This window comes from Arachis hypogaea, chromosome 3, assembly GCF_003086295.3.
Source record: "Arachis hypogaea cultivar Tifrunner chromosome 3, arahy.Tifrunner.gnm2.J5K5, whole genome shotgun sequence".
NCBI classification, from domain to species: Eukaryota; Viridiplantae; Streptophyta; class Magnoliopsida; order Fabales; family Fabaceae; genus Arachis; species Arachis hypogaea.
This window is the reverse complement of record NC_092038.1, coordinates 108,474,588-108,490,781: the sequence shown is the minus strand read 5'-3', so window position 1 is coordinate 108,490,781 and position 16,194 is coordinate 108,474,588. Positions and strand designations below refer to the sequence as shown.

Here is a 16,194-nt window from a genome sequence, read left to right as displayed (position 1 = left end):
ACTAAAGTCCTAAGACTTGTTTGTTGACTGGCAAAGACACCATATCTAACTCAAAATCTTAAGATAGTAAGTAAATGAGTCTCTCATCTTATAAACTCCTCACTCTTCCTTGTTTTCTTTAATGTGGAACTAACTTCATACACTCCTCACACTTGCAATACTAACAATCTCTCCCTAAGGTGTGAGTCTTTACATCAAGCATCAACTCCCCTCTAGCTCCTCCATCACACATGAGTATTCATCCAATGCTCCCCTCTAGCTCCTCCACCACACATGAGTATTCGTCTATCACACCGCCGCACCATATCGTGGGACACGCTGCCCAAACCACCTTTGCCGGGAAGACTTTCGATGCTTCACCTTGAATACTCCTTAAAACCCGCCCGGACCACCTTTGCTGGGAAGATTTTCGATGCTTTACCTTGAATACTCTTTAAAACCATACCAATTAATCATCGGCTTTGATACCACTTGTTGGCCACTTGTTAGGCTAACCGTGGGGAGCTCTCGACAACCGGAGAGATTTCGGGGAGGAATCGAGTGAGAAAACATAAGATGAGAAAACACTACATCCAACTCAAAACCTTAAAGTAGTAAGTTAATAGGTCTCTCATCTTATAAACTCCTTACTCCTCCTTGCTTTTTTTCATGTGGAACTAACTTCATACACTCCTTACACTTACAACACTAACAAAAACACAACATGAAGAGGGATAACTCTTCCATCTTGAGTGAGACATTTATACTCTTTGTGAGAGGTTCCATACCCAATAACGGTGTAGGAGAAGATCTGAAGTCCAACTTATGCTTGTTATAAGCTCTATGATGAGGGAAGCACAGGCAGCCAAAAACTTGAAGCTGCTCATATGAGGGCTTCTTGCCAAAAAAATTTTCAATAGGGGACAAGCCATCTAAGACTGGTGTTGGCAGCATATTTATCAGCTTTGCAGCAGTAGTGAAGGCCTCACCCCAAAATTTTGTAGGCATAGATGCACCTGTAAGTAAGGTAAGTCCCATTTTAACCACATGACGATGTTTCCTCTTAGTAGCTCCATTCTACTGATGAACATGGGGGCATGAAAACCTGCAAATAACTCATTTGGCTTGCAACAGCTTTGATAAACTCGCATATTCAATAGCATTGTCACATTGCAACATCTTCAATTTCATGTTTAATTGTAACTCAGCAGTTTGTTGGAAGTGATTAAATACTGATTTTAATTGAGCTCTAGATTTGATTAGGTAAAGCCATGTAAATTTGGAAAAGACATTAATGAAGTTTACAAAATACAAATGTCCATTATTATCAGCAATAGGGGCTGGTCCCCAAATATCAGAATGTACAAGTTCTAAAGGGTGCTTGTATATAGTTTGTGATAAGGGAAAAGGTAAATGATGAGATTTGCCAATACAACAGGCTGAACAAGCAACTTTGGTTACAAAAAGGGAATTTTGACAAATTTTTAGTACTTTTGACACAACACTATGGTTGGAATGTCCTAGTCTAGCATGCCAAGTCAGCAAATCATCTTTATTTCCTATTGATGTAGTGAAAGCTTCTGGTGAGCTTTGAAGAGCTGGGAATTTATAAAGGCCTTGGTGAACAATGGCTTGAAGCACTATCTGCTGAGTGTCTTTTGTTTTTATGCAGCACCTATCATCATGGAATTCAAAGAAGACTTGGTTGACACAACAAAACTGATATACACTCAATAAATTCTTTGTAATCTCAGGCATACACAACAGTTTCTTAAGGTATAGCATTCTATAGCTCAAATAAGATTTAATACACGAATTACCAACAAAAGAGATATGCAAACCTGTTCTATTACCAACTATGACTTGTTCATTGCCACAATACTCCTCCTTCTTTAACAAATTCTGCTCATTATGAATCATGTGATGCGTAGCCCCTGAATCAGGATATCAGTTTGGATCCTGAACTGTGGCAAGTGTTGCTAGGACATTGCAAAAATTGGCATGAGGTTGAGAAATCTGCTGACAGACCTGGTTGTTGTACCAGAATTGTTTCCATCTCTACTAGTGTATCTTTCATTATTGTAAGCTTGGTTGTTTTCACTGCTGTAACTTTCATTACTGTATCTTCTATTTTCATAATCTCCTTCATAAGGATCTTCACTGTACCTATACCAGCAAGTCCTTGTTGTATGGCCTAGTTTGTTGCAAACTTGACACTGAGGTCTGTCATTCATATGACCTCTTGTGTTGTGCACTCTTCCTCCTCTATTGAATTAACCTCTACCAGCTTGAAACTGTCCACTATTTGACTGTTCCTGTATCAAGGGATCTTGAGCGAATCTTCCTCCAATAAAGGCACCTCTGCCTCCTCTAAACATCCTTCCTCCTCTTCCTCAAAAGCTGCCTCTGAAGTTTCCTCTTCCAAATTGAGCAATGTTGGCTTGGTCAAACGCTTCTGGCTTCCTGAACCTAGAAAGCATGCTCTCATGTGCAAGTAATAACGCCTCTAACTCAGCCACTGTTATGCTTTGAGCTCTTGCTAGCACAGAGGTGTATACTGAGGAATACTCCTCAGTTAGGCCATGCAGGATTGCATTTGCATGATCACTCTCATTGATTGACTCTCCAATAGAGACTGTGCATCAATTGTACCTTTAATCGAAAGCACATATTCTGTCATTGATGCTCCGATCTGAAGTGTGCTAAGTTTGTGCTTCAGTTGCATTATCTTTGCCTTGATCTGAGAAGAAAAATGATCCTCCAATCTCTTCCACACCTGATGCATGTAGGTGCAACCAACCATTTGTGTAGTGAATGGCTTGCTCATTGAGGCTAAGAGCCAAGATTTGAGTAATGCGTCCTACCTTTTCCACTGTTGATATTGTGGATTCAACACTGCATCCGTTTCATCATCTGTAACTATATACTATCGAGGAATTTCCTTTTCTGTGACGTGACTCAGCATATCCTTTCCTTCAATTGTCGAGAATGCTTGATCTTTCCACTGCAGAAAGTTGTCCTCATCCAGCTTCATTGAAATTGGTGTTGCGATGAATCCCTGAGCCATTGTGTGTGGCTTTGATTTTCTTGTTCTTGTGATTTGGATCTTGCGGAAGTTATGGCACCATATGCTCTGATACTATGAAAAGTACCAGACCACAGAGGGTGATTTTAAAGGAGAAGAATCAGACGAAAAGTGGATAGAGAAAGAGAACAGAGAAAACAGAGAAGAGAAGGGATCTCATTGATTGAACTGAGAGTTGAATTACAAAGCTGCTGTTACAAGGTGATGACGAGGATTATTTATATGGAATGAGACTGAGCAGTGAGCTGGACTGAGCAGTGAAGCTTCCAATACCTTCTAGTAACTAATTGACTAACTGAAAGGGGAAAGTGGAGCCTAACAAAATTAACAGCCTAACTGAATTAACAGAAAGCACATTACACATTCTAAACGTGCCAAATTCTAACTATGCCATGACTCCTATCAATCTGATTGCTTGTTTATGCTATGCCGTGTTTGGTGAAAAGTAAATGTAGGGAACAAAACTATATATAAAATTAAAGTCTGAATATTAATACAGGGGCTCGTTCTTTTTTTTCTTTCCAATTCTCTCTTAGAAAATGTTGCATAATTGCCCAATTTTTTAGAAGATGTTTCATTAAGTGTTGCATAATTGCCATGCTATATCAATTGCAATTCATCTTGGTCATCGGAAGTGTTTTACCAAGATCTTAGTTGGTATATGCTTAGCTTTTGATTATACTTGACAGGTAATTACAAGCTTGCCTCCATCTGATGAAGGGCTTCGTTTGAACTATTATCACCTTGAGGATCAACTTGCACTTCTTGCAAAGGTCTCCATTTTCATTGTGTTTAGAATTGGATTTAAATTTTTTCCAAGGAAAACAACTGACGCCCATCTATCTGGTATTGAATGCTGGTGATGATGCTGTTGGATCGGAACAGCTAGAAGAAGATACAGATGAAATAGCTCTTCATGGTGCCCGTCGTTCTCAAACATCAATGAGCACCTTGTCAGGTGCAAAAGGGATAGCTTACATGGAGTACAGGTTTGTTATCCTCTTTGTTTGCCTGCTACATTAAAGTGTACTGCGTGTTAATCCATCTTGAGTTGTTGAATTTTGTTGTTCTTTACAACCTTAATTTGTTAACTACACATCTGTGGTCGTGATCAACTTTCTTCCGCATGCAGTACTGGGCGTAACACCGGCCAAGCACAGATAAAAAATAAGCCAAAGGATCCATCAAAGAGACATTTGTTATTTCGAAAACGATATAGTTCAAACTGAAGCAAGCAGGGTATTGTGCAAGATAGTGATCAATAGAGTTTACAACCTGTTAATATAATGCTGTTCTCCCTCCCTGTAACAAAGTACATGTAGATATCAATCATTTGCCCCCTTTTCCCCCCTTTTCCCCCCCTTTTTTTTTTCAGTTTTTTCATTAGTCTATGTTGCGAAATGAAAAGCTTGCTTACCCTGTGCCTAAGGTGCATTTGTGATTTGCAATCTTAGAGATGAAGGGAGGGACGCAATGAATAAAGTGGAGAGTTCATTTTACTCTCCAATTTATTCCCTTTCCTTCCTTTCCCTCTTTGACCTCAATTCACAAATGTGCAGTCTAAGGGGCCTTTTCTGGTTTTTCTACTAGTTGGAGCACAGAATATCAATAGCACTCATCTGACATCTCTTCCCAAAGGAAACAAAGTCAATTCAGGTAGTTAGGTCTTCCATAACAGTTGTTGCACCATCTGTGTAAATGGCTCCAGTGAATGGATGTGAATGCAACTGGCTTGATCATCTTGAATTTAATTGTTTGTGTACACACATATAACATGTACTAATCTAGCTTTTCTCAAATTTTTAGTTTGTCATGGAGTTTCATTTGAGAATGAATTTCAGGTTCTACCATAAGCAGCAGTCAGGAAAGACTGAAGAATAGAAGCTGAATTTTAATCTTGTCTAATCCTCACCCAAAACAGCTAGGCCCTATGTTGAAATAGCTATGCACCTTTGGGGCATATTTCGAAAGTAAAAACTTGAGTAAAAGTTGCACTTGCACCTCATATTTCTAAAATATTTGCAAGAAATAGGTTTTCCCATACTGCTATATTATTATTATTGTTGTTGTTGTTGTTCTTGTTGTTTGGGTTAGAAATTTCTAATCTCATATTTGAAAATTTCGTGCTGATCTGCTCTCTGAATGTGTTGCCTAATTCGTAATTGCGTATAATTATGCAGGCTGGCTAATCAGATTGTTGCTCTAGAAAGTAGGTGAAGTGGTTCGCAGACACCAATCAACCATGTAAGAAAACACAAGGTACCTCTAAAATAGAGTACAACATGCTGATTTATGCTATTGCAAATTTCAAGTCTTCCTTTTTTGGTTCATCTCGGTGTATTTCACTTAATTTGTTCAAATTATTCAATAATTAGATGGTTGGGTGTGTCTTGGATCACTTCTCAAATAGTTGAAGTATTATGAATAAAGGTAGGAAAGGAGAAGTGATGCTTTGATAATTTATACTAGATACTTATGGAGTAATTAGGATGATTTATGTTTTAATGGTGTTATGTTGAGGCTTGAGAGTATCCGTGCATACAAACTTCATGTTACTACTGATGTGCTCGTTCTGTTGTTTTTTCACCCTGCAATTTTTCTCAGTTCTTTTGAATTTTGATTAACTAATTGATAGTGGAGTACGAATTCAGAGATGTACAGGGCAGAGAACAGTGGAAATCACTAATCATGTCACTGTCAGATATTTGGTAAGAGGCCCACAAGAAGCACACTAGAGAGAGAAAACGAATTGATGGTTGCCTTTTGTGTGGATACTTTAGATGTTGGTGAAGGAACCTCTTGTCCTTGCAAAGACCTAATAAGGAGATCTAGCATTTGACTACTTTTGGGACATTCTCTTTGCTTTTGGCTTATGTGCAAATTGTATTTGATCATGAATCCCATTCCAAGATAAAGAGCTTCTACTCATTACACCATGCTCGTGTGAAAGAAAAGTCAGCTAACCTACCTCAGCAATCGTTAAAACACTTCATCTTTTCTCACCGGCATATGATTGACTTTCACAAATTCAAAGCCTTCAAGGCAAACATTAGACATTACACACATGCATTTGTCACCATTAATGTCTATTAAAGGGAAAATAAAACTCATTAAGGGAAGAAAAAAGAAGAAAGAAGTAACACTTTGTGGAAGCAATAACTCCCATTCTTAGGCATAGTCTGAGTGTGATGAAGTTGAGCCACTTTTGGTGACCATCTTGTGCTCATGGGATTCCCCACTGAAGCTAAAAGGTGCATTTCCAGTCTTACCCCTGACAAAAGTTCCATCGACATTAACATATTAACATGAGCTCTTTTCTTGTCTGCCAGATCACATATATTTTATGTAACTTGGCTTGTCCACTAAGGGCTCACACAATGGCATTCGTGCGAAGAAAACAATAAAATATCGATTTTGTGTTTGATTATCGTCAATCAAATCGCTAGAAATATATTCTATCGAACAATGGAACCTTCGATGTACCAATCATAAGCCTTTTGTTGGACTAAAGAAAAGGTCTAACCCTGTCCCTGTTGGACAACTTTCTTAAGCACTTATTATTTCCCCCTATATCTCACGGGAATGAAATTCGTTCTCCGTTGTCTGTAAATACGGCTAGGCAAATCATCTAATAATCTATAGCACTGCAATGATAGGATGTTGAAGTGTTTTTTGATATTCATTCTTGCTGGTCAAAAGTGGGTGTTTGGAATCATTAAGATCAATTTTATAAGCATTCTTTTCTTACTGCTCTCCCCATTAAAGGCATTGTCTCCCTCTATTTTCAATTACATTCTCATTATAACAGGAAGCTAGTTACTTCATTATTATTTAACTATGAAGAATTCTGGGACCAGATCCAAAAAAAGACTAGGCTTAGCTGTGGATTAAAGTGATTCGAGTCTGTCTTTCTTCATTGGTGTTTATAACTTGGTTTTTATCGCACATTTTATTTTCTGTAACTGATTTGGTTTGTAACTGCTCTTGTCGAGTTATTCCTCGTGTCTTAGTCTGAATATTAATAGACAGATCAAGTATAGTAGAAGATTTATTGATGAAAAAAAGGGTAGCTTATGGAGATTATAAACTGTGATAAACAACAATGGATATATTTTTAGAGAAGCAGCACGAGCTTTATAAATTGAAGCATCTCTTTTGCTCTGGCACTACCATATATAAATATAAATGATTGACATTGTTTAGCTGAGAATCTGTCAAAACGGTCTTGGTATCTGTTTGCTGTGTTGCTCTGTCTTCAAAATGTTCTTTTTCATTTTCAGCATAAACTGATGTTGTGATAGCATCCTGTACAGAGTGGAACTTCCTTCCATTTCTCACATTATATATATATTATGTGTGAGTGAGTATTGCTGCCAAAATGGCAGCTCAACACATGTTACCGCACTTTATACCAGTATATGGCATCTAAATAGCTTCACATTTTTTTAATTGGCCATTAAATTGCATCTTTATGCTCTGAAGAGCAAAAGTATGCAACTTTGTGCTTGTGAAAATCGAAGCTAATTCTTAAAAATAGTTTATTTGTGTTTATCGAAAATATGAGGGATAAATTTAAAATTAACAAAATGTCGATGCAATTTTTTTTTAATTTAGATTTAAATTTTGAATTTTACTTTAGAGAATAAAATATGATCTTTTATCATTTATTTTATCGGTGAGACCAAGAAAAAATATGAAAGATAAAATATTCAAAGGTGAGAAATCACACTTTATTTTCTAAAGTGAAAATCCAAAATTTAGAAAATTCATATTCATTTTTTTTAGTTTCTGAAAAGGTGGGATGAATTACAATTTTTTATTAAAAATTTTATAAAAAGTAATTCACTTGGACAAATTGTATTTTTTTTATTTTTAAAAAAGGGCAAACTGTAAATAGTTTATTAATTCGTCCGTCAAATTGTTTGTATTCCATAACTCAATAAATAAACAATTCCGCTATGTCTATATCCTTCGTAATAAACATGGGAGTAAATTGACAATTAAATCATCGAATTAATTTGTTTTTTTTAAATATTATTAATTAGGTCTAACCGTAGATATGTATATTTTTTTTTGTCAATAAACAGTGTGAAACAAAACGAAATTGTATGTGTATTTTGTTATCTATAATGGTGTGAATTTCGATGCTATTATATGAGTATAGAAATGATATAATTTTTGGAAAATGGATCCTCTCCATTTTTTTAACATTTGAGAGAATAAAGTGTGATTTTTTACTTTTAATTTTATAAGTGGGACTAAAAATAAATAAGAGAGAAAATAAAAAAAGGGTGAGATTAAACACTAAACACCATCCAATCTTTTTTTCACTGAAGAGGATTCATTCCCTAATTTTTTATAGTGAAACATTTATTATCTTTTGAGTTTTCATATAATCTTTATCACCTATTATTTATGTGATGATTTTTCATAAATAGACACGTAATAGTAGTTAACGGTACATATAAGCACCACCGTTAAATTTTATTATATGTTTACTAGATAAATTGATAGAAAGATATAATGCGTCTATTATTTGCTATTGTGAAAAACCAAATCGGTATTTTTTTTAGGGACTAATTAGTCTGGTTGAAATCTTCATAAACCTTATTGTCACTTTACTCTAAGCATTATTTTGACACATTTTTCTAATAACAAAATACGTGATAATTTTATTTTGTTAATTAAAAATAATTTAAATATATAATTAATTATTAATAATTATATTTTTATATGGATGTCAATAGTATAGTGTGTATAAATATTGCTTTTCATAAACTTTTATGCAATTCACCTTCTCTATCAATAAAAGAGAATCTTTTGCCTTCCATGATTCTGTATTGCAGGCTCATCATCGAAATGCCCAAGCCTAGTCCTACTATTATTTCCATTCACCGGTGGTTTACATTTTTAAAAAAATGAAAAGGTTTTCACTTTCAAGAAGATAGGTTAGAATATTATCCTTTTTTCCGTAGTCTACGATTAATTATTAATTTAGGAACGTTGTATTTCAAGAAAATAGGAAAAGTTGTGTTGGGAAGCTGAAATTAATCATAACTAGTCCACTTCTGCTGAAATTATGTTTATTTTCATTCTGACTTCTAATTCGCGAGGAAAATTTATATATCAGTTAGACGGAGATATTGAAATTGAATTTGCACTTTGGCAAACCCATCATTCTTGTGTGCTAAGTCATCATTATGGCCGAAGATTTGACGGCACTAGAGTGTAAAAATATAAACTAATTAATCTTTATATCCTTGGAATTTATTTGACTGGTGTTTGATTGGAAGATACAATTCCCACTGCACTAAATTGTTATTTTGAAATTAAAGAGACAAATACTATTTTAGTTATTTATTCAACCTTTTTTTTTTGTTTCTCCCCCAAAAGGTAAGCACAAAAATTTTCGCATTTGCTATTTCATATGTTTTTTGACAGTCAAATTGTGAAGATTACGATTTACGAGCCAATTGTTCTAGGAATGTTGAGGCACATCTCACAGTCGATTATCATTATTCGTTTTGACTCCAATATAAAAAAGCGATTATATGCGGTAATTGGGTTGAATGCAATAAAAAATAAAAAATAACCGAAGATGAAACTTTTGTAGTGGCATGTTGCGAGGAACAACTTGTGATTTTCGTTAGTTAAGCCAAGTTGACAATTTGTGGTAGCTGATTAGTTTCATAGCTAGAAAATGCTATGCTAAAAAATTGTTAAATATTGAGTTTGCGGTGACCGGGTTACCTACTTACTAGACTCCACATGGGGGTTCGAATTGAGAGAGAAGAGACAAATGACAAGTTAAAAGTTGTGTAAATAAAATTTAGAACCGCATAATTTTTATTTTGGTATGGTATAAGTTGAAGACGAATGGATGAAATATATAATAAGTTTAGTGTAAGGGCTTTCTAGAAAGAAAAGCATATTTACTATCATGTCATGATTATGGCATAAGTGATATTATTATTTATTATCTATTTTCTAATTGGCGACAATCAATCATAACCTGGAAGAAAAAAAAGGAAAACAGAGAGAAAATAGGGGCCAAGAATAACTTAACTATAAACTAACTAGGGGCTCCCTCCTCCAAGTACCCAACTTCTTCATATTTGACTTTGTTATCTGTTTCTTAAAAATGAATTTCTTTAATTACCACCAACAACAGAACTCTGCTGTTAGAAACGAAAGTACTGAAACTGATTAGGTCCATAAGCGTTGACTGTTACATCCTCCTGCTCTTCATGCAACCGCAACCCTTCAATCTAATATGATAACAATATATGATGAGTTCAAATAAGTGATTTATGTATTCATGTTGGAATTTGATAGAGCAATAGTAGTTTACCCAGAAATCGACTTCTTCGTCTTCATCATCTCGGGCTGAACATGGAGCCTTGTGATTTGGAATAGGAATAATGTCGCGCTCCTCGTCGTTGCGTGCGAATCTGCCACGTATGCGCGGTCGATTGTCGGCTAGTGTTTTTCGGCATGCATACTGTTACCCCACACAACAAAAAAAAAAAGTGAGGTCTAACTTGCTATTAAAAAAAATTAAAAATTAATATTTAATTTTAAAAAATATAGAAAATAAATTAGACAAAAATTATATACTAACCAATAAGTATCATAGAATTTGTTTTAAATTATTCAAAAATACTATTTTTACACTAATTATATAATATATATATATATATATATATTATTTAATTTATTTTTAATATATATTATATTTTAATATATATTTTATATTAGTGACTAATTTTAATAGGTGATTTTAATATATATATATATATAGTATAGTTAAGATTATTTATCCTATATTAGAATTTAAAAAAAAATCTTCTTATACATTTATTTTTTTTCAATTGATTTTTATTTTATCAACAAATTACTAAACTAATTTGGTTGAAATTGATTATCAAAATAGTTTGGTCACTACTAATATTAATACTCTAATTATTCATCTTAATTATTATACATACCTTGATGGTTTTGTTGAAGTTCCTCTGGCTTCTCTTGGCTCTATATTTTGATATTCTTTCTTTTCTTTCTTCGGCACTATAACGCCCTACTTTGAAATTCGGTTCCTCCAACAATGATCCTTCCCTTTGACACTTCTGATACATGATCATTTCAGTCAAACAACTAATCAACTTACAAAAGGAAATAATAATGCATAAAATATGTTTTTGATTATTTAATTTGTACCTGCAAATCTCCAGTGCTGCACACCCTCCTCATTTGTCCATTGAAGGCACTGTTTTCAGGTGAATTCATATCATGCCTTTGAAAACTTGGAGATTTCATGTTGTTATTATTATTGTTGTTGTTCAGTGTGTCAGAGTGATTATTTTGGAACAGAAAATTGCCAGGTTTGCCATGAAAGGAGTTGCTGCTGAAACTCCTCTGCATGTATTTTGCCACATTCTCAGCACCGCTATAACTGTGGGGAAAAAAGTGTTGGTGATTATGATTATTATATCCATAATCAAATTCAACACCGATTTGGCACTCCTCACTCTTCACTACTTGTGTCACATCAAAACCCGATGAGAAACTTGCAAAGTCACTCTCCAAATTGGGATCAACACGGTTGTTCTTGTTGTTGGTCTGAAGGCTAAGGTTTTCTAAGTGAATACTTGGAGGAGAGAAAGAAAAGAAGCAAGATGAAAAAGGGTCAACAGAAGAAGAAGAAAGAGCCTCATCGAACATGCTTTGGTTGCTCGAACAGTGTTGACCAATATCATTATTAGTAGTGCTGTTTTCGAAGAAAGGAAAAGGGTCAGTGAGAAAAGCAAGGTCTCCTCCATCAGCAGTGACCATGTCTGAGCTTGAATGTGCTTGGAAAGTGGTTTCAAATGAATACAGACCAGAAGACATTGAATTGAAAAATGAAAAACAGGAACAAGCAGCTAGTTGTATTTTGTCGTTACAATGAACAAAAATAGAAACGAAATAAAAAACAAAATTATGACGATGAGGGGTGCTATTTTGTCAGTGTATTATTATATTGGTAACTTGTTGAACAACAAGACATAATCCAAGCTTATGTTACTCTCTTCAATGACGTTCCATTCATCTCTGCTTCAATGCTTATATATACAAGAATGATTAAATAACATATTTACAAATTTGCACATTTGCCCCTCCTCTTTCAATATTCCACTACATGCCTTCCAGTTGACTGGTGGGGTCCTTTTTAATTAATTTTAAATAATCCCCTGTCGCCGGAATTCACTTGATATTTTTTCAATTTTATACTATTATTATATTTAATCTCTGATCAGGGGATGGTCAATAATCTTTTATTTCTCTTTTTGGTGAATCATTCTAATAGCATAGCATTACCTTGACTCATTGGTTGAGTAAACAGGTAGAAAGTTTAATTTTGGGCTACTGTTCTGTTGAACGAATGAAATTAAAGTGTGGTTAACTTGATATTGTTGATACATTCTAAGCACAACTTGTTAAGTCCAACATGCAATTTGGTTTTTGAATTATTATTTATATTGTCTCAACAATATAATATCTAGTGCACTGCGTTTGTTGTGATGAAACCAGACTCAAGTTTGGTTTGATAAAGTTTTTATTTTTGTTAAAATAGTTTATAAAAATTAATTTTTAAAAATTATAATATTTATGTTTAATAAATTAAATTAAAAATAATTTTTAATAAATTCAAACGACAGCAAATATATTTATTAAAATAATTTTAAAAATTTAAAAATATTATAATAAATATTAATATAAGAACTAAATTTAAATATTAATTAATATATAAAGTTATATTATATTTTTTAATTTTAATAAATATAAATTAATTTAAAAAATTAAAAATTTTAAAAATACCATACCTTTTAAAAATTAGAAATATAAACATAAGACAAGAGATTTACCAAACCAAGTTTTAATATATCTCTCTGATAATAGAGTCTAGCCTTGCCTAAACTCAAATGAGGCAAAAGAATTAGCTTTTTTTTTAACTAAAATAAAGAGATTCGAATTCACGACTTTTTAGGTGAGTATGGAAAGATTATGTCATTTAAACTATAACTCATTGGCAGAGAATTAACTATTTTTATTCATTACTTTTTTTTAAATTAATTTTTTATCCTTATATTTATGATTATTTTTATCTTAAAATTTTTAAATCATATCACTAAATCTTAAAAAAATTAATCAAAAATAATTAATTAAAAATTAATATGTTTATACCATTTTAAGTTTTTATCTACTGATATTATTTTAGATTATTTCTCTAAATTAAGTAATAAATACCATGCTCAAATACAATTTCTAAGGATTCAGTTTAATGACTAAAAGGTTTAACTCAAAACTATTATCTATATCTATGTTTTTCTTGTCTATTTTATCTATATTTGTTTTTGAGAGATCTGTTTGACAGGTGGAGGAGGCATTGAGGGTTGTTCCACCTAAAATTGGAGAGTTGTTGAGAAAAGAAACGGAGAGTTAGATTTGAAACACTTAAATATAGTCACCATGAGTTTGGTTTAGAGAAAATTTTAGGACATGAATTTGGATTGTTCGAGCTTTAGAATGTTTTTGGCTTTTCGAGACATTATTTATTAACTATTCAGGTACTTTTACCATGTTGAAAACCCCTAATTCTCATTCTATATATATATTATTGTTTTTCAAATGCAGGACGCAAGGCACCTCGTTGAGCATGCTTATATATATATACTCTGCCTGGTCTTTACTTTGCAGGTCGAGTTAAGAGCTTGCTATTTGTATCTTTTTGGAACTCCATGTATATATATGTACATTATCTTTACTATACGTTGTTATCTATCCCTTTTTACGCTTAACCGTTTCGATGCGACGCGTTTTTTGTTTGTTTCATCAAGTTTTTCTTCAAGACTCCTAGTTAAATTTTCTTTTTATATATGTCTATGTATACATTTTTTTTAGATGTCATAATACTCCACTACCTCTGATTTATGAACCTAAGCGTAAATCTCTGTGTGATATGGTGTTACATTAATCATTCTATAATTTACATTGAAAATAAAAAAAATAAAAAAATACTAGAATAAAAATGGAGAACCAGATTGCTGAATCAGTACAACCAACATTGAGAAGTGCACCTCAGTGGACAAGTCATAGGGAACTTGAATTTAGTAGAAAATCAATCAAGCCAGTCCAAACAAATTGAAATTCTAGACCCAAGAATCATAATAGCATGCTTAATTACTTATGAACTAAGATAAATGCGGATAAAAGAATCCTAATTTTAATCTAAATTAACCTAACTAGCAAAAACTAGTTTGACTAAATGAAATTATTAAGTAAGAATTAAAAATTAACTAAACCGTAATGAATTAAAACAGAGAAGATCAAAATGAGATTTTCAAAAATCTAAAAATTGAAGAACAGAGAAATAAAAGGCAGGGGAGAGGAGGTTGCAGACTTGCATGCAGGTGCACTGTAGTGTCGCCAGAACAATAGAGCGGCAGAAGGGTGGTCGCCAAAATGCGTCAGAACTCGCCAGCAGAACAGGATTGCTACAGTTTTGTATCTTTGGTTTGCAAAGAGGAGGAGGCGAGAAAACAAAATAAGAGGAAGAAGGAGAAGAGAAGGGAGAGAGGGGTTGTTCGCCGATGGTGGTTCGACAACAGTGGATGAGAAAAGAGGTGTTTTGAGGTGGTGGTTCGGCGCAAAACGAGGAGCACATCGCGTGCAGTGGAGAAGCGTGCGTGGAGAAGAGCACCGCGCGTGGAGGAGAGCACAATGCCATGGAAAAGCATACTGCGCAGTGGAAAAGAATGTTGAGTTGCGTTGTCACCATTAGGTTCATTGATTGGAGTTGCACAGTAAAAAATGGATGCGTAGGTTAGATTTCTGGTATTATTTCAAATGAACTGATGATGATACCTAAATCTATTTTTATTTTTTTTCTTTTTTAAGCTATTTGGAGAAAAAACATAGGTGAGAATATGATTAAAAGTTTTTCTTTAAAATTTTTAACTATGAATAATTTTAGGCAACTTTTTATAAATGTATTTGTTAAAATTTTTTAACAACTCTTATAAAATGTTGTATTTTTATTTAAAAATATTATCTTAAATTTTTTATATTGCAATATTTTATAAATATAGTTTTAGATATCAAAGACAACTATATTTTTGGGTTGCAAAAAAATTTGTTATCTTTGGGTTGTGCAACTCATCGAAAATGTTGCCTTTGCCTATTTGAAGCAACTTTTGTTAAATGTTATTTCGAATAAATATTACTTAAGCAAAAAATATATAGTGAAAAATATAATAATAATAATAATAATAGTAATAATAATAATAATAATAATAATAATTATTATTATTATTATTGTTATTATTATTATTATTATTATTATTATAATTTCCCATCACTTGAGTTAATATATGTTTTTGTGTAGGGCTGCACACGGATCGGATCGGATATAGCCTAAAATTCTATCTGATCTGCATTGTACTTATCGGATCGGATCGGATATGATATCCGCATTTTTTCAGGCCAAATTCGATAGTATGCGGATCGGATCGGATCGGATATCGGGTATATCCGCATAATTAAAAAAAAAACTATTTTAAGATTCTATTTGGCTATTTTTACAAAAAATATCCATAAAATTCTTTTTTCACCTGTTTGAGCATATTTACTCCTAAAATATTATCAATAAAAGTTCTCTTGAATAACAAAAAAAATAATAATACAAAATTTAATTTTAATTATTCTAAGTTGAAGTACAACATAAAAAATTAAAAACAAGATATCATAAAAATCATAAAACAACATACTAAAATTCATATCACATTAGGATTTACTTTCTTAAACTATACTATTTATATGAGACGTGCGGATATGTGGATTTGCAGATCAGATCCGCAGATCGCAAAATTCGGATCGGATGCGAATAATTATCGCGGATATGCAAATGTGCAGCCATATTTTTGTGTGATTATGCTTTTTGTTTAACTCATCCGGCTCTAGTTGAGCTTACTATTTTTCCAATAAATGAGGTACACTTTGAGTGTCAAAACGTTTCTCCAACGTATAAATCATTGAAGGTATGGTTCATCGTCAAAATGAAGTAGTGATTCAGAGCTATAACTTAGCTGGAGAAT

At 33.2% G+C, this 16,194-nt stretch overlaps 1 protein-coding gene and 1 pseudogene across 1 annotated transcript; one reads left to right on the top strand and one right to left on the bottom strand.

The window, feature by feature from the left end:
• LOC112779587 (general transcription and DNA repair factor IIH helicase/translocase subunit XPB1-like) overlaps positions 1-5,998 on the top strand; it is a 117,684-nt pseudogene extending 111,686 nt beyond the window's left edge.
• Positions 5,999-9,941: 3,943 nt separating this feature from the next.
• On the bottom strand, positions 9,942-12,143 carry LOC112790870 (uncharacterized). The gene is made up of 4 exons (XM_025833470.3): positions 11,279-12,143; positions 11,053-11,187; positions 10,416-10,565; positions 9,942-10,332 (listed from the first exon to the last, which is right to left on the bottom strand). Exons 1-4 carry the CDS (start codon positions 11,948-11,950, stop codon positions 10,246-10,248), a joined length of 1,044 nt encoding a protein of 347 aa, XP_025689255.1. The 5' UTR covers positions 11,951-12,143; the 3' UTR covers positions 9,942-10,245.
• Between the last annotated feature and the right edge of the window lie 4,051 nt (positions 12,144-16,194).